The 24,320-nt window shown below is 43.6% G+C and overlaps 2 protein-coding genes and 1 long non-coding RNA gene across 12 annotated transcripts in view; 2 read left to right on the plus strand and 1 right to left on the minus strand.

Moving 5' to 3' along the window:
• FBXL18 (F-box and leucine rich repeat protein 18) overlaps positions 1 to 8,227 on the plus strand; it is a 132,272-nt gene extending 124,045 nt beyond the window's left edge. Inside the window, exon 6 of the transcript XR_012161092.1 lies at positions 8,094 to 8,227. The gene's annotated coding sequence lies outside the window, so the exon portion shown is untranslated. The remainder of the gene's footprint in view (positions 1 to 8,093) is intronic.
• A 4,525-nt stretch (positions 8,228 to 12,752) lies between these two features.
• On the minus strand, positions 12,753 to 14,663 carry LOC140918154 (uncharacterized). The gene is made up of 2 exons (XR_012161093.1): positions 14,062 to 14,663; positions 12,753 to 13,348 (listed from the first exon to the last, which is right to left on the minus strand). It is a non-coding gene; the product is annotated as an uncharacterized lncRNA (long non-coding RNA).
• Positions 14,664 to 17,331: 2,668 nt separating this feature from the next.
• TNRC18 (trinucleotide repeat containing 18) overlaps positions 17,332 to 24,320 on the plus strand; it is a 90,093-nt gene continuing 83,104 nt past the window's right edge. For 6 of the 10 annotated variants that reach the window (XM_073361914.1, XM_073361916.1, XM_073361921.1 and 3 more), the window contains exons 1-2: positions 17,332 to 17,781; positions 19,894 to 20,226. In XM_073361914.1, coding sequence (XP_073218015.1) covers positions 20,022 to 20,226 — 205 coding nt within the window. In that variant the 5' untranslated portion in view covers positions 17,332 to 17,781; positions 19,894 to 20,021. The remainder of the gene's footprint in view (positions 17,782 to 19,893; positions 20,227 to 24,320) is intronic. The other 4 variants (XM_073361918.1, XM_073361920.1, XM_073361924.1 and 1 more) reach the window with 2 other exon arrangements.

Genomic DNA, 24,320 nt, shown 5'->3' on the forward strand with positions numbered 1-24,320 from the left:
CAGACTAAGTATTGGAACAACAGACTTTCCTGATTGGGGCCTAAACCGGAATATGTCCAAAAAGGATTTTTTGCATCCTGGTCCAAGTCACCTTAAAAATAAGTTAGCAGTTGATTCTAACTAGTTTCAAACAGCTCTAGTTTAGTTAGATTTTTTTTCTGCATTTTGTCTGGTTTGGCAATGCAGGAACTTTGTGAAAATACAATGAGATGAGGGAAGTCTGTGCTGAAATGTGTTACCAGTTCTCTTTCCGTTAGTCCTTGCCCCAGCCATAAACAAAAATCTTCTCTCTTTCTTTTTTTATTTCCCCACCCCCAACAAATTTAATTAAGTCATTCAGATTCCTTTGAAAGAAAATGTCATCTGTTGACACAATTATATTTTAACTAACCAAAGCTGTTACAGTCCCTATATATATTGAAGTCAGGCTGTCGTTATTAGTTCTAAGTAACTAATTTATTTCCATTATTGTGTTCAAATTACAGGGTATTACCCCCTGGGGAAATAATCTTGTTATTTGAAATGTAAAAAAGAATGTTCAGGGAGAACAATGGATTCCTAAATGGACCACCTGTACAAGAATCACATGACACATAGCTCACATGGTCTGGGGAAAACGTTAAGTCCCTTCTTAATATTTGTTTCCCCCTTCCCAACAGAACGAAATCAAACTCCTAACCTTCCAAATCTTTCAGGGGGAAATCTAAATAAATATGCTGGAGTTGAGTTCCTAAGGTCGAGTATGAGGGAAGAAATATTTTCCCCATTTCTTTTTCATGCAGACTTGCAAGGGAAGTACCGCCTGAAAAGATAAGGATGGGGAATCCAAACTCCCCCTAACCTTTTAGATCCATAGGCAACTGTCAGATTTCTGCATAACCCTGGCATGCATTTATTTCCCGGGCAAAGGGCTGTAATGGTTTCTTTTCTGAAATGTTGTTCACTTGATCAAAATCTCCTTCAGAGAAGCCAAATAACAGCTTGTCTCAGAGACACCCAAACATACGTAACTAATTTGGACCACAAAAAAAAAGAAAGAAAGAAAACAGAAAATCAAATACACTTGTAACCTGATTACAACCGCCAGCTATGAGTGCAAAATCACAATGCAGCTCTATAATTAAATCTTTCCTTCCCCCTCCTGCGGAGCTCTTTCTTCTAACAGGCATGTACAAAAACAGTTGTTATGACATCAAATTCCAGCTCACTACAAGAAGAGCCGTTTTGTCTATAGCTACTCTCCTTGTCTTTAAGGAAATAATAATTAAAAGACAAATGCTAGTGTCTGAAAAGCATTGCCGAGCAGAGACTCAGGCTTGCTAAACTCTTCTCCTTCTCCTTCTCCTTCCCCCTGTCCCTCCTTATGGTCTATGCTAATCAAACCTTGCGACTCTGATCATAGTTTATAAATGCAAGTGTCTGGATTGAAGCCAATCAATAACAATGATTGATGTTATGGATGGCAATCACTAACAATCAAAAAGGGAAAACACCAGCTGATAGACATTAACTCCTGACAGGGACTTCACGCTATTAAACACAGAGCTGCTAGACTGGATCAGACCTGTGGATCTAGTCCAGTAGCCTGTTTCCTGCAGAGGCCAGAGCCAAGATGCCCATCCATCATAGCCAGAGGAGGAAGCTGGATAGAGATAGGCCCTCGGTCGCAGAGCAGTATCTCCAGTCTCTTATCCAGTCACGCCTCTGGGTAGAGTTCCTCTAAGCGTTGTCCACTGACTTCTGGGATGCCTTTGAGGGGCAGTGGACGCTGTCTGGGGTTCTCTGCTATGTGCCCCTCTTGCTCCCTCATTCTCAACCTTTGACCTTACTCCCATTCATGTTTTTCTTCCTTTATCCCACTTATTCAACTGCAACCTGGGCTTAGTGGTTCCTCCCCATTAGTTGAGGAGGCCTTTAGTTTTGGGCAGGCCTAGGCCTACGGTTGCCAACCATCCAGGAATTAAAGATTAATTAAAGATTATGTCATGCGATGCAATCTCCAGGAATACGTCCAGCCAAAATTGGTGACCCTACCTAGACCCAGTCCTGCAAATAATACAGTGGCTAGGAGCACATGCTTCAGAGGGAGGTGCAAGAAACCCCATCATGGGCAGGTGTGGAAACCAATCCCTATCCCCTAAGAGCTAGAGATCAATTTAAGCCTTGAAACAGGAGGTTTTAGATAATCCTTCCCAATACTTAAACCAGGAAATATTAAGAAAGAAAAAAAGTCTGCGCAGGTAAGTTATTTGTGCAGCTCGTGGCCACAATGTCCATTTGCTTGAATTAGACTCCTAGGTGATCTATTTATCATGAGGACACGATTTTAAAAAATAAAGAGAGAAACAAACATTGCAGTAAATTGTATGGGGACTCTGGCTTTAACTATGTTCTGTGCAGGAAATGTATATGCCTGAGATAAAAGGAAGGTGGGGGGAAGGGCAGGGAAGGTAGGCATTGGAGACTGATCTCTAGCCATAGGATTTTCTCGCACTGAGTTTGTGTTTAGATCTGAGACACACCCAGAAGAGGATTGGAGAGATGAAAAAGCAGAGAGAATTATTTCAAAGAATTAACCATGGGAAATGCTGCCTTTTTTTTTCTTTTTGGTTCCTGCATAAAAGCAAATGCAGGAGAATAATAAAAAGCTAGGAAAGGGGGCGTGTGTGTGTGTGTGTGAGAAACAGAGCATCTTCCTGCAAACTTCAAAGACCCTCAAGAAGACAATGAAATAGTTTGTTCCCTCTCTCTCTCATCATCTAATGAAAGAACCCTTTGCAAGCCAGCACAAGCTGTTGCAGAAGGAACTACCTAGATGTCCTTGAAGGATCAGAGGAGATGGAGGCTCCCAAGGAAATGGAGACTATGCCTGATAGTCTATTTTTTCAGAGAGTTTCTCCAGCATTTCAAGAAAGCCTCTGAATAGGGTCACCTCCTTCCATCCAGATTCGTAGACCTGCAGATGAATTGTCAGTAAGAGATGCATTGCGCCATGAACTGGGGCAGGTGTCTGCACGTTCTCCTAAAAAGTGCCATTTATGAAATGGCATTATTAGTTACTATTCTTATTGTATTGCAAGCACGGCTGCCTTCTTTGCTCACTGACTGCTGGACTGGCAAAGCAACTAGTTTAACTTTGGTGAAAAAAGACCGTTAGCCAGGGCTAACAAATGAGCTGGATACTGTATGAAAAGAGAGGGAAAATAAATAAAGCACTGTCATGGGGAAACGGTGCTGGAACAGTACAGACAGAAGGGCGTAGACAGTGCGCCTTGTTTGTTTATACAGCCGTGGTGACAATTTCAGTAGTACAATTTTTCACTGGGCCCAGGCTCCCAGTGTAGTTCTGATTCATAGAGAGGAGGAAGCATTAGTCAAAAGCAGCTTTGAGCAGGGAGGACATGACATGTTACTAGGTGAGAGAGGGTCTTTCTTGCAATGAGCAGCTGCAGCATGCACACATCTTTCAAGGCACAGATCAATCGGCGGGGGGTTAGCTGAAATTTCAGGTTGGTCTCCCTTGCACATGTTGGAAACTGGATGCATGTGAGCACCCCTCCCCAGTATTTAAGCAATTATCCAACACAAGGGGAGGTCCCCCACCAGGAACTACCACATGCCTCCCTGAAGTTTTGTTTTGCAATATAGTGGCTGGGAGCTGTTTATTTGAAACTTTTCTAATAGCTATTTTTACTATTTGGTACCCTCTTTCTGATGGCAACATGCCTGCAGTGTGTCACCAATAATCACAAGGCCCGCTTGGGGGTCTATTTTGAGGTATCTTCTTTGAAATAATGTATCTTTTGTTCAGCCGGGATGATTTGAGCTCCTTTTCACCCCAAATCTCTCTTATCCACAACAGAGACCTGTCCCCTGACATCTATGAAGTGCCAGGTGTGTATGGTAACACCCACTGTTTCATGTTCTCTGTGTATATAAATCTCCCCATTGTATTTCCCACTGAATGCATCCGATGAAGTGAGCTGTAGCTCATGAAAGCTTATGCTCAAATAAATTTGTTAGTCTCTAAGGTGCCACAAGTACTCCTTTTCTTTTTTCCAGGTCTCTCTGTTATCTAAAACCTTGATTAGCTAAAGTTACTCAAAGGTTTCCCCAGGATGGCTGAATAATCGAGGCTGCACTGGACATCTGGTTATCACTACACTCTTGGTGACTCTAGATACACCCCAGAAATGCCATGTGGCCACTGGCTGGGCCCCATCTGCAGTAATCAGCATTGCAGTTTACCACACCAAGGGTGCCAAGGGTCTCTAGGGGTATGGATTGTGTGAAGTAGCTGGAGCATCCCTCCAGTCAGGTTATCCCTTAACACTCTCTGTATTCAAAAGCATGGAGTTAGGCTGAAGGGGCTGTTGGTGGCTATTCAGTCGGCGGTATTATTGGCTTACTGGACTTTTCCATCCCGCACATCACCTCCATCCCTTCAGCATGATCTTATCATGCAGTTTCAACTGCCCCCTGTCATACATCGTGAGGGGGAGGAGGCCCCTTAATGATGGCAGTTGTTCAGGAACATTTGGCAAAAAGTTAAAGGAAGGCAAATAAATTTTGGAACAATGTATGCAAAAGGGAACTATAAATATAGAAACAGGAAAGCATCCCTCTGCAGCAGACTACCTAGAGCCAGAATAGGAGTTGTGCTTGCTTCCCTGTCTTTTAAAATCTGAAGTATAGAGATGAGCTGTTTAAGGAATTTAGTTGGAAAACTACTGAAATCTGAACTAAAGTGACTGGTTATCGATATTACTTCTGGAGCAACCTAGAAAGAAGCAGAAGAGCATCTGCTTTGATTAGGATTGTTCTTGTAATAAAACTCGTCCATTCATTACTGAACCTGTCTGGATGTGCCATGCTCCAGACAAACTCTCATGGTAATCTGTTAGTGGGTTTGATTTTTCAGACTGGTCAAGTGGCATGACCAGCATTTAACATGTGGTTTTCAAGCCAGGATCGCATGCTTGCTTCAAAGTTTCCTTGCAAGCAAGAGTTTTCTACTGAGCCCCTTGCTCGTTTCCTTTGGCAGATTCAGAATTTGATTTTCTTGGAATTTCTACAAGCCCAGCATAACGACCCTTAAAGCCATTAGCAGCTGTTAAAAGCATAAGCTATTTCATAGTATTAATACTCTGTGCTTATATAGTGCCTTTTATCTAGAGATTTAAAAGTACATTTACAAGTATTAAATAAATAATCACAATGCTCCTGGGAAGGTAGGCAGTATTATTCCCATTTTAAGATGGAGAAACTGAGGCACGATGGGCTTGATTTTCAAACGCTACAGAGCACAATGGTTATTACCCAGAGTAGTAGCATTGAAGGCAATGTTTGCCTGTTTGTCCCCATGGAGAGTAAGTTACACCAGGTCACACAGCAACTCAGTGGCAGAGGTGGGGGGCATAATGCAGGAGTTTCCTGCTGGAACCACTAGGCCACACTTGCTCTCTATCACACTGAACTCTAGTCACCAGTTTGCTAGTCAGCCCCTATCTAAGGAGTCTCAGGGTCAGGGACTTGCTTATTCATATGGATATTATCTAACTGGCTTCCCTCTGCCAAGAAGGTAGACACTGGGCTGTTCTGAAGCCCAGTTTGGATGCAGTGCTGCTGTCTGTAGGTGCCTAGAGCTGGCTCTGGACCGTCTTGGAGTTTCTCTCCGGCACAAAAGCAAAATACGTAGTGTGTGTACACCAAACGGATGCTGAAACTGGTGACTCGAATTCACCCCCTCCCCCAGGCGCTTCCAATATGTTTTATTTATGACCATATGTGAACTGTTCCGTGGACCTTTCTGGTTTAACCCTTTCTTTCAGGCTTTTGCTCTAGGCGCTGGGCTTACATGGCTGCCTGCGCCAAACGGAGGGAGGGAGGGAGCATGTTTGTGTGTATGTGTGTATTTTAAGGGACCAAAATTCAAGTGCCCCAAGGTTACTGATCAGGCTTCAGAGAGTACATTTTCAGGTAAACATGCACTTATTTACTTCCACAAGCCTTCCATGGAGCTCTTTATTTTGAGAAATACTATCTTCGATTTGCTGTAAAAATGTGCATGCTGGAATGTAACCTTGGGCAGAAACAGCTTGTGTGTGTGTGTGTATTTTTAATTTAGGAAGGCTGCTTTCTCAGAGTGATGTTGCAAATCTGGATTTTCCAGTTCGTAGGGTGTTTGGTTTGTTTAAATAGCACCAGATAGGAGAAGTGAATTTTAAGAAAGACAGAGCAAAGACACAGAACTCTGCAGCTAACTCCTCAACTTCTTTCTCGGTGTTTCCTGCTGAGTAAATGCTGTCTGATCTCCCAAGCACCGTTCTTAATGTCTCCTTTAACATGCCCTGCTAATGTTCCCCACCATCCAAATGGCAAGAGCAGTTGTGAAGATTTTTTCCCCCCTTTTAAAATCAGTTTTGTATGCATATTAAAATACCTGCAGCTGTTGTGGGATTGGAGATGGGAAAAAGTTTAAAGCAAACTAGATATATTTGAAATATTTATATAATACTTGTGGTATCTCTCACTCACATACACCTCCTACCCCAGGAACACACATGCTCTTGGCTTAACTGACAGGCAGTTCAAGAAAAAAATATCTAATTCACTGTGATGACATAAAAATCTTGCCATTCAGGAGTGAGAATACCCATTTGCCTGGACACACAATTGTGTTAAACTATCATATTGAGCCCTATTATAACCCTGAGTTCTATAGAGACTGAAAATTTGGATAGAAAATGTTTTACATTTCTCTGCTAAAAGAAAGCGTTTCCTAGTGAAAGACGTAATTGCATTCTCCTTGTATTAGACTGGTTTTAAAAATAGATGAGCTAGGTCAATATCCTAAGAATCCAAGCAGTAATTTTAGTCTTGGAATTCACAGTTGGCTGATATCCTATATATTTTTCTGACATTAGGTGAAAGTTTTACTTTTGTTTGTAAAATAACAAAGGTAAGATACACTGTCTGCCTCGTATGTGTACCATGTAGGAAAAGATGCTTCTCAATTACAGGCTTTTTACCCCTTGTATTTTACATTGTGAGATCTTCCACTGCAACAAAAGACTATATTGTTTCAGAAGATGATGCCAGACTCATGTTCAAGTGTTTAACCCAAATTAGAAATTCTAAACGTCTGCAGCACATCTTCAAAAGTGCCCGATCAGACACCCACAGAGCGGATCAGAAAAGGCAGGGAGATTTAAATGACTGGGCCAAGGCGGGTGAGGTAGTATCTTTTATTGGACCAGCTTGTATTGGTGAAAGAGACAAAGCTTTCAAGCTTCTTCAGGGCTGGGAAAGGTGATCAGAATGTCACAGCACACTACAAGGTGGAACAGATTGTTTATCATGAGTGGTTAACACATACTGCAAGAGACCATTCAAGGTGAAGTGGCCAGTTAACACCTCTGCCAAAAAAAAAAAAGGGGTTAGTGGGTTACAGATTGTTTGTAATTAACCCTAAATCCAGTGTCTTTAAATCCATGAGTTTTAGTGTCTGACTAGCATAATTATGTATTTAAGCTCCCAGGCTTGTCTTTTGAAGGTGTTGTCCTGGTTCGAGGATGAGGACTGAAAAGTCAGATATGGAGCGATCACTTTGTGAAAAGTTTCAGAGTAGCAGCCGTGTTACTCTGTATTCGCAAAAAGAAAAGGAGGACTTGTGGCACCTTAGAGACTAACCAATTTATTTGAGCATGAGCTTTCGTGAAAGCTCATGCTCAAATAAATTGGTTAGTCTCTAAGGTGCCACAAGTCCTCCTTTTCTTTTTGTGAAAAGTGTTCACCCCTGAGTGATATGGAGGGCTTTTTTAAATCATTTTTTTGTGTGAGATCATTGGAGAATGTAGTGATTGCCTGGGTACAGTTTTTAAACTTGATATCCGGTGTATATGTAGTTGGGGGATTATAGATTTAAAGAACAGCCCTGACATACACATAAAGCATGCTTATTAGAAGGCTGATACTTCATCTGTTGGGCAGAGTTGGTGTGGCCATGGATTATGACCCCAGCAACTTTCAATAAAAACACAACAGTATCTGCCCATGAACGTGCCCTTTATTCTCTCTCTGTGTAAACACAGGTACCTATAAAAAGACACCTGGATCGGTGAGCTCACTTCTGACCTTTTTCATCACTAGAGAGAATGACATACAGTGTTCCCTCCCATGGTACACGTATAACTGGTGAGTTCTCACATCTCAACCCGCATGAACTCCGAGATAATGGGAGAGCTCAGCCATCAAGTATGATTAGTATCACTATAAAGAACACTAGGTGTGGATGAATGTGTCCGTACACAGTGCAGTGGTGCTGGAACAATTTTTTTCAGTGGGGGTGGGGTGATGAGGGCAGAAACCATGTATTTGGGTTGTTATTGCTACTTCAAGTCAGCACCCCTAGATCCAGCACCGATGGCACAGTGTTCTTTGTATATTAGGCATCTCTAAAAGTAAAACTGTTTAACACCTTTTAGTTAAAAATCTATGGTAAGTGTTCCAACAAAAGCCATTAAAAATTAGTTTGATGGGATAGGATTTAAACTAACATACATATTACAAATAGTAAAGGTATTTCTACGGGTGCCCTAGGGAACACCTGTGTGTCTGTGTGTGTGTGGCGGCGGGGGGGGGGGATATTTTAAAGCAAATATTAAAAGCAAAATTAGATTTGCAAACTGGCCATGTTGATAGAATTGTTAGATGTCGATGAAGGAACCTGGAATGGTTGATCTAAGCCATAAACCAACATTTTAAAAGGCAAGCTTGCTATGCTCTGCAGAGCATTAATGTACCTAGAATCCTGCCAAAAGGGTCCCGTCAACAGGACCTTGTGCTGACATGGGTGCTGCATAACACTGCTTAACTGATGAAGCTGTAGCTCACGAAAGCTTATGCTCTAATAAATTGGTTAGTCTCTAAGGTGCCACAAGTCCTCCTTTTCTTACTGCTTAACTGAGGCATTGTTGCACCTTGAATTTAGAATAAAGAGTCTAGAGGGAATTTTAAATTGACACCAGCCTCTTTCAAGTGACCCCTTTTCTAATTGATCACTTTAGTCATCGGATGAAGTGAGCTGTAGCTCACGAAAGCTTACACTCAAATAAATTGGTTAGTCTCTAAGGTGCCACAAGGACTCCTGTTCTTTTTTGGTCAGACAGGTTCCCTAAAAGGGAACTCGTCCTGCTGTTTTGTGAGGTTCCCATTGCCTTGAATACTTCAGTTTTTAATTATTGTTATTCTAGGGTTTCTTAATGCACTTGTATTTATTTTTCCAGCCTGCTCTTGCTACCTTTCCATCTGTGCTCATTACCAGCTTTTCCTTCTAATACATACAGCCTGTTCGTCCTCGCCTAACGTGGTAGCCACGCGGGGCCAAGGGGGAAGAGGTGCTGGGTTTAATGAGCCAGCATTTAGAAGAAAAAAAAGAGCCCTTTGCCATTAATCTTAATATAGTGGGAATATTTTCCTATTAAAAAGACATAAACCCGACAGATTTCCAAAGTGTCTCGCTAACTACCTGCACACCCACCCCCACCTCACTGGCGTGCATTTTAAGTTTTGCTATAAATTTGTCACCCGTCATCAGCAGGGTGGTTAGCGGGTTTCTTCTTACAAATTAGGAAGTGGCCTCTCCTAGGATCGCGCACGTGTGTGTGTGTGTGTGTGTGTTGGGGGTGAAGCGAGCTTGGCTGGGGTTTGAACGTTGTGCTTCTGTGTAAGCCAGCTGTCCAATAACAGAAATCCGAAGGGTGATCAGCAGTAGGGACACGTCTCCCATCTCCCAAATTACACCTATTAATACATTTCCGGAAGGGCTTTAACATTCTCGCTTCCTTTTCAAATCAGCATCAGCTTTATTTCACACCTTTTGGGATGATTTGTTATGGGAGGGAACAATCGCTTTGCTATATTAATTTCTACAAGGGGACGGGTAGATTTTAATTCCCCATCTCTCTGTGTTTTGTTGTTTCTCTGAGGAGGGCAGGCCCTGCTCTCCTTTCTTTCTAAATGACAGGTTTCAGCATAGCAGCCGTGTTAGTCTGTATCTGTAAAAAGAACAGGAGGACTTGTGGCACCTTAGAGACTAACCAATTTATTTGAGCATAAGCTTTCGTGAGCTACGGCTCACTTCATCGGATGCAAGTGAGCCGTAGCTCACGAAAGCTTATGCTCTAATAAATCTGTTAGTCTCTAAGGTGCCACAAGTCCTCCTTTTCTTTCTAAAGTGGCTCAAAGGTAAGGCACTTCCCTGCATGCTGCAGTTTCAGGTAATTGCTCTTTCTGAAAGCTGCCATTCTGCTGCTCACAGACGGCTTCCATCCACAGGCCAGGCTCAGCTTGGTGTATATTTTTCATGCCTCTTAGGCCTTTTGTTTCCATGTTGTATAGTTTGTTTATAAGTTGTGTCATCAACCGGTGCATTTGGGGAGCTTCCAATGGAGCCCAGCTCCATCAGTCTTCCTCCACCCCTCTCCCCACTGGTCTTGTGACAACTCCTGAGGCTTATGGAACTCCTTCATCTTTTCAGGAATAACCATTTTTGAGCGACGATCAAAGCCCGGACAAGATAGCCTAGCTTTAGTGTGGGGGTGGGTTATGCTCCCTCTATATTTGTGTCAGGGTTTCTATATAAAGTCACTGACTCTACACTTTAAATATAGCTTGGCATGTCAAAACACCCTGGAAAGGTGGAGTAAGCACGTTAAAACTGCATTGTGAAATGCATGCACAAGCATCCGACACTTCTGGAAATGGGATTGCAGAGACTTGGTTAGAGGAAGAAGAGGGACTTATTGCTAGATAAATACATACAGCTGATGGCAGATGCGGTTACAGTACATTCTGTTCCCAGCAAAAGGTAGAAAGATATAGCCGGGAAGGGGCAAAAGAAATGCCCGTGAGGTTAGCGTCTGCGATTTCTCCATCAGAGGCTAAGGAGGCCTGGCAAGTTTTTTTAAAAAAAGGGGTTATCCTGAAGTAGCTCTGCCTCTTCCTACAAGCCAACCAAACCACCAGCTGTTAGGGCTGCCTTGGCCATGCTTAAAAACTATCCTGGGGCAACCAGGGCCCATGTAACTATTCTATCTATCTCATCAGCTGGCAATTAAATTTCCTAAAAATTGTAAGTAAATGACCCCAGTGGTATTATCTGGGGCACAGTCCTCCCCTCCGAGTGCCAGCTGGCCTTCCATTTTCAGAACCCTGGGCAGAGGGCAGCCCGTTCTGCAGGGAGGACGGTGCAATCCGCGGTGTGACTTGATTTTCAACCGCGCATGGAAGTAGGTGTCAGAAACCCACAGGGGTTTGGTGGAAGCACCTGGCCGTTCTGCAATGCACCTGAGCGTTCATTCAAGGCGTGCGAGGTGCTGCCTGCCTAACCACCAGTCCCTGGCTTTTCTGACTGACACACACTGTCCTCCCTAGACAGCTCCCGCCAGGGGAGACTTCCCAGGCGCACTCCGGAATGTCTAACCAGGCACTGGGCAGCTATGGCAGATCCATTTTGTTTATTTGTTTCCCTGGTAAACGAGTGAGTCCTATTAACACTCGCCCTGTTGCGCGATCCGGTGGAAGCGCATGTGCCCAGGCACCGAATCCCATGTAAACAAATGAACCGTCTTCTTGTAAGTGAAAGCCGAGCCCCCACCCCACACATTTAGGTGCTACTTAAGAAATCATGTGGCAGGGAAAAGTTCCTTCCCCTCTGCAGTTTTCTTTTTTTTTTCCTTTTTGCCACGTGTTCTGCTAAAGCCTGCCAGGGGTAAAGGAGAGACATACATTTGTGAACAACTGCTCCCCTGGCAAATCAAACTCATCCTGTCAGGGACTGGCCGACTCAGTCATGCAGTGTCCCCTTATCTTGGGAACCTGTGTTCTCCCCTCCTCCACCACCACTTGGGGGCTGATTTAGAGTGAAGGAGGCTGGAGAAGGGGGTAGAGGGGACATCTCAAACAGGCCAGTGTAACCCAACAGAGGCCCTACTGCTACACTTTCATTTCAGGGATGGGGGCGGGAAGAGAAGAGACCCATTAGCAAACAGAAGATTTATGGCTCGAAATTGCAGAGAGCTCATTTCATTCTTTTGTAGGCCAAACACAGAACTGTGTTCACAAGCCAGCTAGACACTGGACTGCAAAAACGTAGTACAGAAAAAAGGGAATTGCACAAGATATAATCTGACGCTAGGCACCACTGTACGATTAAATTATTCTATCTGCAAGTATTTACTGCTCAGATCTGCTTGCTAGCCAAGCTAAATTTGGCTCTGGAATGACTGTTAGACTTGCTAGAAACATGAGTGGTTTTTTGCTTAGTTACACTGTTTCATGGAAGGCTTCGGTTATGAGGGACAGGGGGAAATTAATTCGCCTTATTCATACACCCGTCTTTACAGCAAAACCTACCGAGGTCCCACTTAACTAGCTCTTCCGAAGAATAAATTTTGACCATTTACCAAAGGCGCCGAGCGAAAATGAACCAAACTCCGTTTTTGTTTTTTTTAAATTAGACTTAACGTTCAGAAAGAAACAAAGACAAATAAACCCAAGGCCATATATTTCTGAGCAAATCAGCAGGACCACATTGGGGGAGAAAATTCTGTAAGAACTAAAATCATTGTAACTAGCGCTCGGGTTCAAATTCTCAACCTTACAAGCAAAAAAACAAGGGGGGGGAGCCTTTGATCTTCTAGATGAAAGCTTTATCTTTTTTTTTTTAAAAAAAAGCAGCAGCCCAGTGCTTCACTTAAGCCTTTTATATACTGTAACGTTTCTACATGAAGGAGGTGTTACTAGTTGGTAGATTTCAAAGGCTTCCTAGGACTATGAATCGCTTAAAACAAAAAAGAATAGATCGTTCTAAAAACTATCCAAAAGAAAAAGTTTCTGAGGAGCCAGGCTGGCACATTGCTAGCGTCCCACTGGTTTGAGCGCAATAAATAAACCCCAGTTTAGAAAGCAGCTAGGGGAAGAGGTTCTTTTCCACATGAAACCAACCACGATTGTGTTCTAAAGTGAGTGTGAAAATAAGTGTAGTCACGTATTTAAATATATACACAAGTTACACGTACTCCGTCCTACCTATAGATAAACTACAAAGGGCAGTATTAAAACCAGGGCTGGCTTTCTCATCTGTGTTGACCACTGGGGTAAGCGATTAGGTTTCTGCTAGGAATTCTTTCATAAAAGCCGATTAGCTCCAAAGCAGCAGGTAAAGATCAGCATCATATCCCGGGGTCTGGAGAGGGAAAAGAAGACAAAGGAGGGCCCTCTGAAGGCAAAGGGGTTTGGCTTTTGTGGGGAAACAGCGGAAAGTCGGCTTCAAGGTTGGAGTGTCCTTTGATAAGAAAAAAAAAAGTATTTTGTCAACCCAGCCGGGAATAATTGTGTGTTTACGGTTGTAGTGCCTCAAAAAGCAAACCCACGCTGTAAACGGTATATAACAAACAGCAGCAAAACAAAAGAAAGTCTAATCTAATTAACGCCGATTAGAACAATGAAGGGAAGGGAAATCCCTAATGCGCTTTAATTCGGTTCAGTTGTATTCTGCAAACACAAATACCGAGCAGGTCGGCTGGTTTGAAGGGCAGATGTGCCTTTGGCAGAGAAAAGAAATCGACTTGGATACGCTCCGTTGAGTTTCTGTACACTCCGTTTTAAAAAAGAGAGTTGACTAACATAACTCAGAACCGAAGAGAGGCGGGAGAAGAGGGGAAATGTTTGGTTTGGTGGGTTATATAGACCTGAAAGTAGTAGAAACCCAGACGTTATTTTTCCGGTTTGAAAGAAACCGAAGGGGGGTGGGAACGAGAAAATGGCTCCTTCCCTCCGCTTGATTCGAATCATGGATTTCTGGAGCCTTGGGTTTAAATATTTAGGCTGGAAAAACAGGCACAGACCCCGAAGACGGTAGAGGGAAACAAAAGGTCACTCGTAAAAAGCACGATTTAAAAACATAGCTATCTAGGAGAGTGTCTGGCATCTTCTCCCCGAGCTGAGACCGGCAGCTTTCTAGAAAGGTAACTTTATTTAAAGGGGTTAATTACTAACCTGGCAGGTGGCTGATTGCCCACGGTCTCTTATATATTGGGGAGGGGGCGGGGGAGAAAAGTTTCCCAGGCGAGAATACCAGGCTTTTAAAGAAATGTGTTTTCTCCCCTGGTACTCCACCCAGCCCACAAGATGGCTTCCACCCAGCTGGTATCTATCAGTCCGACTGCACCAAAGGGGGGAGGGAGAAATCCATGATTTCGCTATCGGTGGCAAAGATCAAGGCAATTAAATATTTGCTACAGGACAAGATTGCAGTTGGCGATGGAAAGCCAGCTCTTATTTATTTTTTTTCGAGGGGGAAGGAAAAATAACCCACCCAGTATTGTTTACAGCGGAAGGCAGCCCGTGTTATGGGATTTGCTTTGCATTTTTCCCTCCATAACAACATCTCGAAAGCCTCGTCAGGGAAACCATTTGATGACATAAAATGCTATTAAAAAATAGCTCCTAGGCTCTTCTTGCATTGAGAGTTGACCTAGTACATTTTTCTTGCTTAAAGCTTTTGGGGGGTTTTTGGGTGGCTGACAAAGCGGGGAAAGAGAAAGATTGATCAACAGAGAAACTGCAGCTTTAATGAAATGCAGATTCCCTTCCCAACTGATGAGAAACACACTTGAAAAATGCAAGCGCCATTGGCAAACTAAGGACAAATAGGCAGAATTTTTTATTAGCAACTAAATGATTTATTGCATACATACCCCACCATCACAATTACAGCGTCTTGTAGGATCCGGGTGTGAGAACATAAACATTTATACAGTACGCGTTTAAAGCCACATAAAAGCCATTAAGCCATTTTTATTTTTTCCCCCTTTGGTCTGCTAAAGGAGAACAAAAATTCCGAATCCAGGAGTTGAGAAGTCCGAAGACAATGGCTTGGATGGCTCCCTCCTTGATCGTTAGGGTATTTATTAGCGGTGGATTTTTTTTTAAATTGCATGTAGAATTTGCAAGCTTTTCGAGGAATAAAGCGCTATTTTAAAAGAAAAAAAAAGAAGAAGCGTAAACTCAGAGGGAAGCTGTCACTCATTGCTGCTCCAATGATCATTCAAAATCTCTCCGCATTCTGTTCAGGCAGCCATAAGCCACGGACTTGCATTCATTTTCTTTGCAATAGCCTCCTCTTCCCCCTCCCACCAAGCCTCTCTCTCTCTCTGCTCGTCGCCCCCCCCTTTCTTCTTGTTGATCCTTTGGCTAATTTTGGATCAATCCACTGTTGATGAGTCCTGCTGAAATTGCCGTCCTTTCACTGGGGTTTCAGAAGGCGCCGGGGTGAAATTTGGATGAGATCTTCTTTGCTTTAACACACAGAATTGCTTTTTCCTCTCAGCTCATTACTATTTTAGGTTTGGGGGTTCCCCCCCCTTCCTTTCCTCGTCTCTCTCCCTCCTCTTCTGCTTCCAAAAGAGGGCAGCCTAGAAACCAGCTAGCTACGGTTTGACTATGGGCAACTTGAAACTATCCTACAGGACTCGAGGGTTTTTTTGTTTTTGTTTTTTGTTTTTAATTTATACTGGAATTAAATTCGATTTCCCCTCCCCCTTTAAATACCCAAGTTGAGGGGGGAAAGAGAGATTCTAACCTCTTGACGAATTTCAGGACTGCTTGATTGGGGGAGAAGAGGTGGTTCTACTGATTTAAACGCCTAAACTGTTAAATCTAAGGCTTTTTAAAAAAATAACAAACAAAAAACCCCCAACAAAATAAAAACCAAACCGTAGAGCACTTAATCCAAACCCGGGGTAACAAAACAAAGCTGTTTACAATGTCTCTCGCTAACGCGCAGCATTGGTTAACCATTACTGTATCAGAGCCTTCCAGACCGCATCTGAAGGTTAAAAGAAGGCATGGCTCGCTTGCTGTTAAAAATAGTTTAAACGCATTTTCGTGAGGAAGGCGGCTGAATTTTGAGACAGGTTCTCCGTTTACACGGAGCCGTGTCTCTCTCTCTCCCTCTCCCTAAATCAAGGCATGTTCATCTTCCTAGGCGGGGAAAACAACAACAGACCAACAACGCAGGGTGAAAACGGATTATGCTGAAAGAGGCATTGTAATATCAAACACAGAGTCGTTTGGTTTCTCTCTCGTCTTCCCCCGCCTTCTCCTCCAGCTAGGGCAGCGAGCAGATCTCTTCTCTGCTCAGCACCGGGTTTCTCCCACCTAAACAGATTTCGCATGGGGAGGAAGGGGGGAGGTTGTCTTTGAAATTTAACACGAGGTGGAAAAAACAGAGCCCAAGCATGTTTATTAAAATGGGGAGGGAGAAGGGTCCCGTAGGAGCCCAGCAGTGAAATGCAAATGAAATGAAATGTCAGTTGGGATTTTTGACCACAGATCATTCATTGCTCTTTAATCGTGTTTTCAGCTCGGATTTTTTTTGGGGGGGGAGGGGGGCGTTTGTTTGCTTTCAAAGGAGCTATATAAAGGGACTATTTACTCTCCTCTAATGTTCATTTATTCTGGGATTATTTTAACCAGCCGGGCTGCAGCTGGCTCTTATCACCTATGTTTCTATAGGAACCTCTGTCGAAAAGGTTATACACACACTCACCGGCCTCTCGAAAACATTAAAGATTAGCTGCCTTCGATTGCCGTCCAGTGAAGGATTCTTTAGGTTTTTCCCCAACCCCATGCGCGCCCACGGGTACTTGGAACAAACTCCTGCTCTGTCCCCATTCCTCCCAGTCCCGTTAAGACAAACGTTCTCTCTGGGAATCAATTAAAGCTCTGTTTGAAATGATAAAATGGGGGAGGGTTTTTTTTTCCCCCCAAAGTTGGGAAATATTTCCCAGTACAGTAAAGCCCCAGCTGGCAACTGCAGAAAGAAGGGGGAAAGAAGAGGACAACCCTCCCCCCCTTGCATTATTTGCCCTCGGTGCTGAAAGCTTATTTTTCAATCAGAACCGCCCCCCCCCCCAGTTCCCTGAAAATAGGGGACTTTCGCTAAACGCAGCGTTTTCACTAAATAGAGCGAAATGAACAGACCCGAACTGCGGCTACAATCACCTTCTATTTTGATCAGTCAGCCCAGACTGGGGAGGGGGAGGGCGAGGGCAGCCTTGAAACGGCCTCTAAAAATTCTCACCACCGGTTTTGATCATTCAGCCCTGTTAGGGGAGCCTAGAAACGGGTCGAGTCCTTGGTCCATAATTGGTTTTATAGGAATGGCTGAGGGCCAAAGTGTTTACATGAGGGTGAGTGGCAGGGCGAGCAGCCAATGGGAGACTTACTATGAATTTTTGGCTGGCCAGCTTGGAGAGGGGTGGGACGGGAGGAACAATGCTTGTTTCATTGCTAAAGAGGGTTTTTTTTTTTTTTTTTTTTTTTTAAGATCCAGAGAGAGGAACTTGAAAGGGGGTTTGTGTAATGTACCTTTTCCAATCGCGGGCTGTATATGGAGATTCTGAATTCTCCAAACCAGCGCTACCTGGATTTTATTAAAAAGCAGAGACCTCAGGAGCAGGAAAGCTGGATTTTAAAGGAAAGCAGAGAGATCGGTGCCGGTGCTCCTTTTTCTTTCAGGGTGGAGGAGAGGGTGAGACCGACTTATGGACTAAAAGGACATTTTTATACCAAAAAAAGGCAAGACGGGCAAAAAGTACTGTTCTAGCTTGGATCTAATTTCTGAGACGGGAGGAAAGCAAAGGCAAAGAGCTAAAGAATGCCAAAGAAGAGAGTTGCATAGAAGAGAGAGGCGGATTCTTCGGGGCTGGAAAGGTAGAATTCTTCGAATTTATTTTTTTGCAGCAAGTTAACTAGGTTTGGTTTGCGTTTTTGGCGAATAGCTTTGCTATAGGATCCGCTCCCCCGTCACCCTCCAAAAACCTTCCCGTAGTGTAGTTGGCTTTGATTTCACCCCAATTTCATTACTTAAAAGCCCCCTCCTTTCTCCACCCCCTCCCCCGACACACACACCAAAAAAAAAAAATCGAAAATAAAAATAAGGTTTCCAAAGCGACTCCCCAACTTCTCCTTTGCTGATACAGGCTTGGAAAGGAGGTAAGAGAGAGAGACATGTTATGGTTATGGGCTGTTTTTAATTAAAAGCAGGAATGCAGCCATTTTAACTGCGTTTAAGAGGAAGGAAAAGTAAGGAGGTTTTGAAATTGGAACATTGAAGGAAGGCAGATAAATTAACTCCCCCCCCCACCAAAAAAGCCTAGAATCAAAAGGGTCAGCTAAACTTGTCCATTTTGTCATAATGTTATTTCATTCCACTGTAAAATATACGAATAGGAGGAGGGCTTTTTAAAAAAAACAACGCAGCAACACCCCCTGCTTAAAATGGAAAACATGTAGCTAAGGATGTCCAGAATTATGTTGGGTTTTTTTTTTTAAAGTAAATGTTTCATCTGGTAACCAGAGGAGGGGAAGAGCCACTGCTTAATAAAGCTGGTGGAATACATGTAACTAAAACCAGGCTAAAATAAGAAACAAAGCTGGTAAGAAAACTCATGTTAAATGGCTTTTGAGCGACTTTGGCTTTCTGGACAGTGCATTCCCTCTTTTTAAACTATGTGTAGGTTAGACATGGGTGGAAATAATTTCAATTTATTTCAGATAATTCTGAGTATTTGCCCTGGAGAGAAAACATGGAATACATAAGAATTCTTCACTTGATCTGGAAACCTATGCTCACTAGACAGCTTGAGTACCCTTTAAAACGTATATATGGGAATGATTGCATGGTATTGAAAATAAATATTTGAGGGGGGGGGAAACAGATTTAAAATATCCTGTTTCCCTCTACCGCCCCTTTTCTTTCAGTAAATTCTAGATATCTTAACATTTTAACTGAAAGGTGATGAGTATTTACGAAGTATAAGAGGGTTCTCGAATTAAGCTTCCCCCCCCCCCAGTTAATTTCATTGGCAAACAAGCCGCGGTTTAGAAAATATGTAAGAATATTCCTTAGTAAATCAGTAACTGAAAATGAAACTGAGGATAATACTGTTTCTTATAAAACCGTGACAAGGATGCAGTCCCATCTCATGGTAATCTCAGAATTACAATTGTATCGTTGTTGTTGGGTTTTTTTTTTTTAATCGTGTGTTCAGTAATAAATCCACTTTCACACAAAAGCTATTTTAAGTGGATTAAGGAACACCGATTTAAAAGCCTAATAATAATAAAACAACAACAACAATAATAATCTTCGTTTAAAACTCCCCAACTGCGTGTACCTAGTGGAGTCCTCAAGGGCTAAAAAGTTAAATATTAAATACTTTCAGGATAAGATAATGGGTAAATGTGTAGTGGGACATTTTAATCTATGGGAAGGGGAGGTTTCGCGGTTTTGTAACCTAAAGTTGGTGATTGTGGAGAAGAATATATACTGCGGTGGCTGGTTTCAACCAGATTCGTGGGGCAGGAGCGTCCGGAATGCCTGAGTGAGGCTTTTATTATTTGTCAAAAATTATTTTCACCCGATCTAGCAGGGCTTGCTGAACTCCCCCTTGGCTTTGGTGGGGCGGGGGGCAGAGCGGAAGGTTCTTTTAATTAAACCGAATTCTCTCTCTGGTGTTATTTGCAACAAAAATATCGGAGTCTCCCAAGCAACGTCTCCCAAGCAACGTTGTGGTCTTCTCTCTGTCAAACCCGCTCCTTTTCCCCCTTCAAGGCGAGGATATTTTTTTAAATGATTTATATCGGTTGTTTGGAGGGGGGGGGGATCAGTTTAACTTTTGGGTGACTTGCTGTTTAAATCATTTAGCCTCCGTTTGCAAACAAATTGACTAATCGCGTGTGTGAGGTTTGGATGTGAGGGTGAATTCACCGGAGGGACGGTAACCCCCCGCCGCCGTGTTTGTGTCTGTCTCTCCCCTGCAGGGCGCTCGCCTCGCCAGGACCCCAGCACCCCACCGCGCCATGGGACGCTTTCACACCTTAGTTTTAAAAAACATCTGAACGGGGGGGGAGGGGGGGAGAGCTAAAGTCAACTCGGAGTTCGCGAGTGGATGATGGATGGCAGAGATTTTGGGCTTCCCCGATCTTTTCCCCCTCCTCTGCTGTCCGGGCTGGCCATGGAGAGTCACCGAGTCGGACCCGCCAGCGCAGCCGGGCGCATCGCTCCATCCGCCGGCCACATGGCTGCGGGGCTCCCGGCCCCTCTGGCACCTGGAAAATACCTCGCATCGGGCATCAACATCCATTCCCACCCGGGTAAGGCGCTTTGCGGCCCCGCTGGCGGTGTGTGTGATTTAAATCTCTGAGGCTGAGCTGGAAAGGACAAGCCCCCAGCTCCTTGCAGAGCCCCGGGAAGGGTGGGTCCCGGCTCGGGGGCTCTAGCTCACCCTGGCGCGGGACGAAATACATCCAATCTCATTTTTTTCCTCCTCCCAAAATGTTTCATTTTCCCCGAGGAGGAGGAAGGTTGGCGCGTGGGGTGTGAAGTCTAGGGAGGCATTTCGGTGTCTGGGGCGCTTTTTACTTTCTCTCCCCTCGAAGAAACGGACCTGAAATGCGTCCCAGGCCCTTCTAAAATGCTCTCCCGCTGATTACAATTTTGTACTGATATCTTTGAAACTTGTCTCGTGGTTTTTTGCTTGAAACAAACCCCCAAGATTTCTCCCACCTTCTTCGATTCCGGATTCCTCCTCCCCTCCTTTTATTTTATTTTACTTGCTCGATTACACTCCCCCCCAAAAAAACTATTTTAATATAAAACTGGGACAAAGGAGAAATCTCGCTTCTTCCTTTGGTTTAAACACAAATCCGGACTAGGATTACCTGGTTTCTAGTCTAAATACCACCCCCCCCTTCCCGCCCCAAGATGTAACAATTTAAATATCTTGCCGGGAACAGTATTAAGAAGAAGAAAAAAGTCTGAATTTTAATTGCAAGGCGAGATCGCTCTCTGGTTGGTTTTCCTGTTTTGTGGATGATAATTTCAGTGAGGGAGAGAATCTTGTTCGTGCTTTTCAGCGGAATGGCAAGAGGTGCTAACGGAGGGGTGGGAGACAGGGCGAGTTTCCACCCCCAGTTTCTAAGCAGGGCAGTTACATAGCTGCAACACGCTTTGTTTTGCTAAAGTCTGTTTGTGTTGGGTTTGAGGGCTCCCCTCTGCTTTCATTCCCCAGCGTCTGCATGGCGTCCTGGGAAGTTCGTTAAGTAGGGCAGGATTTTTTTTGGGGGGGGAGGATGGTTCAACAACCTAAAAGTAAATTGTTTAATAGACACCAGCTGGATTTTAAAAATCCAGGAAACTGCCGGGGGGGGGAGAAGAGAAAGCGGTCCAAGCGGTGTGGCGGCTTGCTTTTTTTTAATGCATCGACGATAAATACCCCCAATATACCACATGAAGCCAACATGGTTTAATTTTTGAGCAGCCTTATTTCGTTGATTGCATGGGGGGAATGTACAAGGAATGCAAGCTAAGAATGTCCGATCGAGCCTTCTTCTCTTTCCCTCTCCCCCAGTAATTTATTGTCCGGGTTTTGAGCTACAGCGGTAGTCGGTTGCTTTGGGAGTGATTCAAGGCAGATGAAAAGTTTTAGTGTTCTCAGAAATTCCCTGCTCCCAGACCTCCCCTTACCCCTTGGAGAGAGAGGGGTCCACATAGGGGAGGGGAGGGGAGTGGAGTGGGGGAAGGGGAGGCAGTCAGAAATAACACACACACACATCGCATTATGAATCCCTGGGGCTTGCAGAATGTCCAACTTTTGCACATTAACTGAGGATGCATTTTTGTGGTTGCGTGTGTGACTCCGTTAAAAAGCTGAGTAGCTGGAAGTGTTTTTATTTTTAAAACTGTAGATAGAAAGCTGTTGTGTAGAGGGGGGGTTTTACGGGTTACGCTCTTTTAAAGAATCAATCCTTTACCAGCCGGATGGATGCAATTTCTAAAGTGCTTTGGGGCTATTTCTTATTAATACATAAAACCTAATCTCAAGTGCCTGCCTTTTTTAGATAGCTTTTTTTTTTTTTTGGTTGAAATTCTTATAAGTCAATATAGCTGGGAATCGGTCTGCACATGTGCCAGCCAACTGTTTATTTTTCTTTCATTGCACATTTAAAAATATGTTGCTTTTTCAGCTACTTCGTGTTGTGTAGCCCGTGTTTGTGGCCTGAAAGGAGGTTGCTTGCAGTCCAGCACTCAGATATTTCTTCAGTTACATTTCTTTTTTTCTGGGTGTGGAAAGGTGACTCTGAGGTTACATTAGGCGTTGGTAGGGGACAAGTTTTGCAATAATAAACCTGCCTTTCTCTACAGCGCATGGAATGGATGACTTTGAAATTTACAAACCTGATTGCCAACATCTGCAAAGAAGGAAGCAGCCCGAATGGAGGGAGAGATTTATTGGTTTTAGAATGGATGTCAGTGCCAATTTTCCAGGTGCTAAAACAAGAGGTGTAAAATGAAGAGCAATAAAACGAAGCACATGGGCAAACACCTCATTTTCCACCACCTCCTGCTAAGGCAAAATGTAATCTCTCAAAAATTGATCTCCCTGCCTAGACAAACAGGCAGAGCCTAGTATCAGGGTTTTAGTTTCCTTTTATTTTTAAAAGACGTACAAACCTGTAATTCTTTGCTGGGGAGAATGATTACAATTACCTTTCCAATTTGTATTAATAGAAGCTTTCCCCCACCCTCCCTCCCTGCCTTGCTTGCTTGGGCTATCTCATGAAATAATTGCTTTATGTTTACCCCCTGTTTCCTCTGGCTGATCCCAGAAGCTTCTATCGCTCTTGTGGCTTTGAGGTGCTAAAACTGTCCTTTGAAAGGGGGTTCAGGTAGAACTCCCCCTGGGCTGGTAAGCCAGTGGGGATATCTGGTCCTTCTTTAAAGGAATTTAATCTTCTCTTTTCCACAAGTTCGGATTTTACATCTAAGCCACTTCCGAGATAACTCCCCCATCAGCCTTCCACAATTCATTCCCTGCACTCCCTCATAAACTCTCTACCCTGTATTACTATTAACAAAGCTCTCTCACCCAGGTTGGCTACAGTAGGGAGTGGTAATTCCCAGACAGGCTAAATTGCATTAAAAAGATATGTACAATTAACAGTTTAAACTTCCATTATACTGTGGCAGTTGGTAGACAGGGATTTTTTTATGGCTTTAACAATTTCATTTTAAATGATGATTGCTTCCTGCTATTTAGAGCTTCTCCCATTCCCCCCGTCATTTTAAGTTGTTGAATGAGGGAGGGGTAGCATTTTAACAGAGCATCTTGAAATCAGTCAATGAATAAGCAGGACTAAAGAAAGTGACTGCTGAATCCCTCCCCAAGTCATCTTAAACTAAATTCATCCCTTTAAAAATAGCGTGATTTACTATGCTTCTGGATCTAGTTCTTTTAGCCTATTGATTTCAAAATTCCTTGCTGTGTAGCCTTTCTGTGCTAGAAAACCCCGAGCTAAAGGACCCTGCGCTCTGGCTCAGCTAGACTTGCGGGCAGTTGTCTCTTCTCTTATGTGTGTATTTTTCATGTGAACTTGCCAATAATCCTGATCCATTGAAGATTTTTGGGGGGTGGGGTGGGGACAGAAGTCTTTTGTCTGACGCAGTACAGTGTGAGTTGTTGCAGTTATGGGGAAGGGGATACTTACTAGGGGCAGTGAGAAGGTAGAACTGGCTTCTCTGCCAGCTCAGACCTAGGTCTGGCTAAATGCAGTTATTCCTAGTGGTTCTACATTTCTTTGATTCTTGGCTTGTTGGAGATAGGCAGGTCGTTCATGTCGCTTTTGGGTGGCAGAAGACCGGATGTACATGCCAGCCAGGAGGTAGCATGGCACCTTCCTAAGGGTCCTGCTAAATGTCCATGAAAAGAGTTAGGAAGGTGACATTATGCAATGGCATCTCATCCACAGCAGCAAAGGAGTTCGGCAAGAAGAGGAGGTGTACTGTAAATAAAAGAGAAGGTGATTGTAATCAATGATGCCAGATTGCAGAGTCCATTAATACACTTGCCTTTCATCTCTGGAGACCTGGTTCAAAATCTGGTGGGTTATTGGTTTTTGCCTTAGGTCACAAGTGAAATGAGTTTAGTGGTCTCGGCTTAATCCACAAAGCACTTTTATTTCCAGCACAAAACCCAGAGTTAGTGTGTTACCATTGGCAATCTCGGCATAGCAAAAGCCTGAGACTGAACAGCATGGGCCGATGCAGGACCATGTTGATGTCAAGTAGCAGAGATGCGTGAGAGAAACTTGCCCAGGACCTGACTATATCAAAATGTACCAAACTCCCTGAAAAACAAAACAAAAAAACTGCCACTGCTTTTCCCCAGTGTTGGGATATTATATTTCTG

The sequence above is a fragment of the Lepidochelys kempii genome, chromosome 10 (genome assembly GCF_965140265.1).
Source record: "Lepidochelys kempii isolate rLepKem1 chromosome 10, rLepKem1.hap2, whole genome shotgun sequence".
NCBI classification, from domain to species: Eukaryota; Metazoa; Chordata; order Testudines; family Cheloniidae; genus Lepidochelys; species Lepidochelys kempii.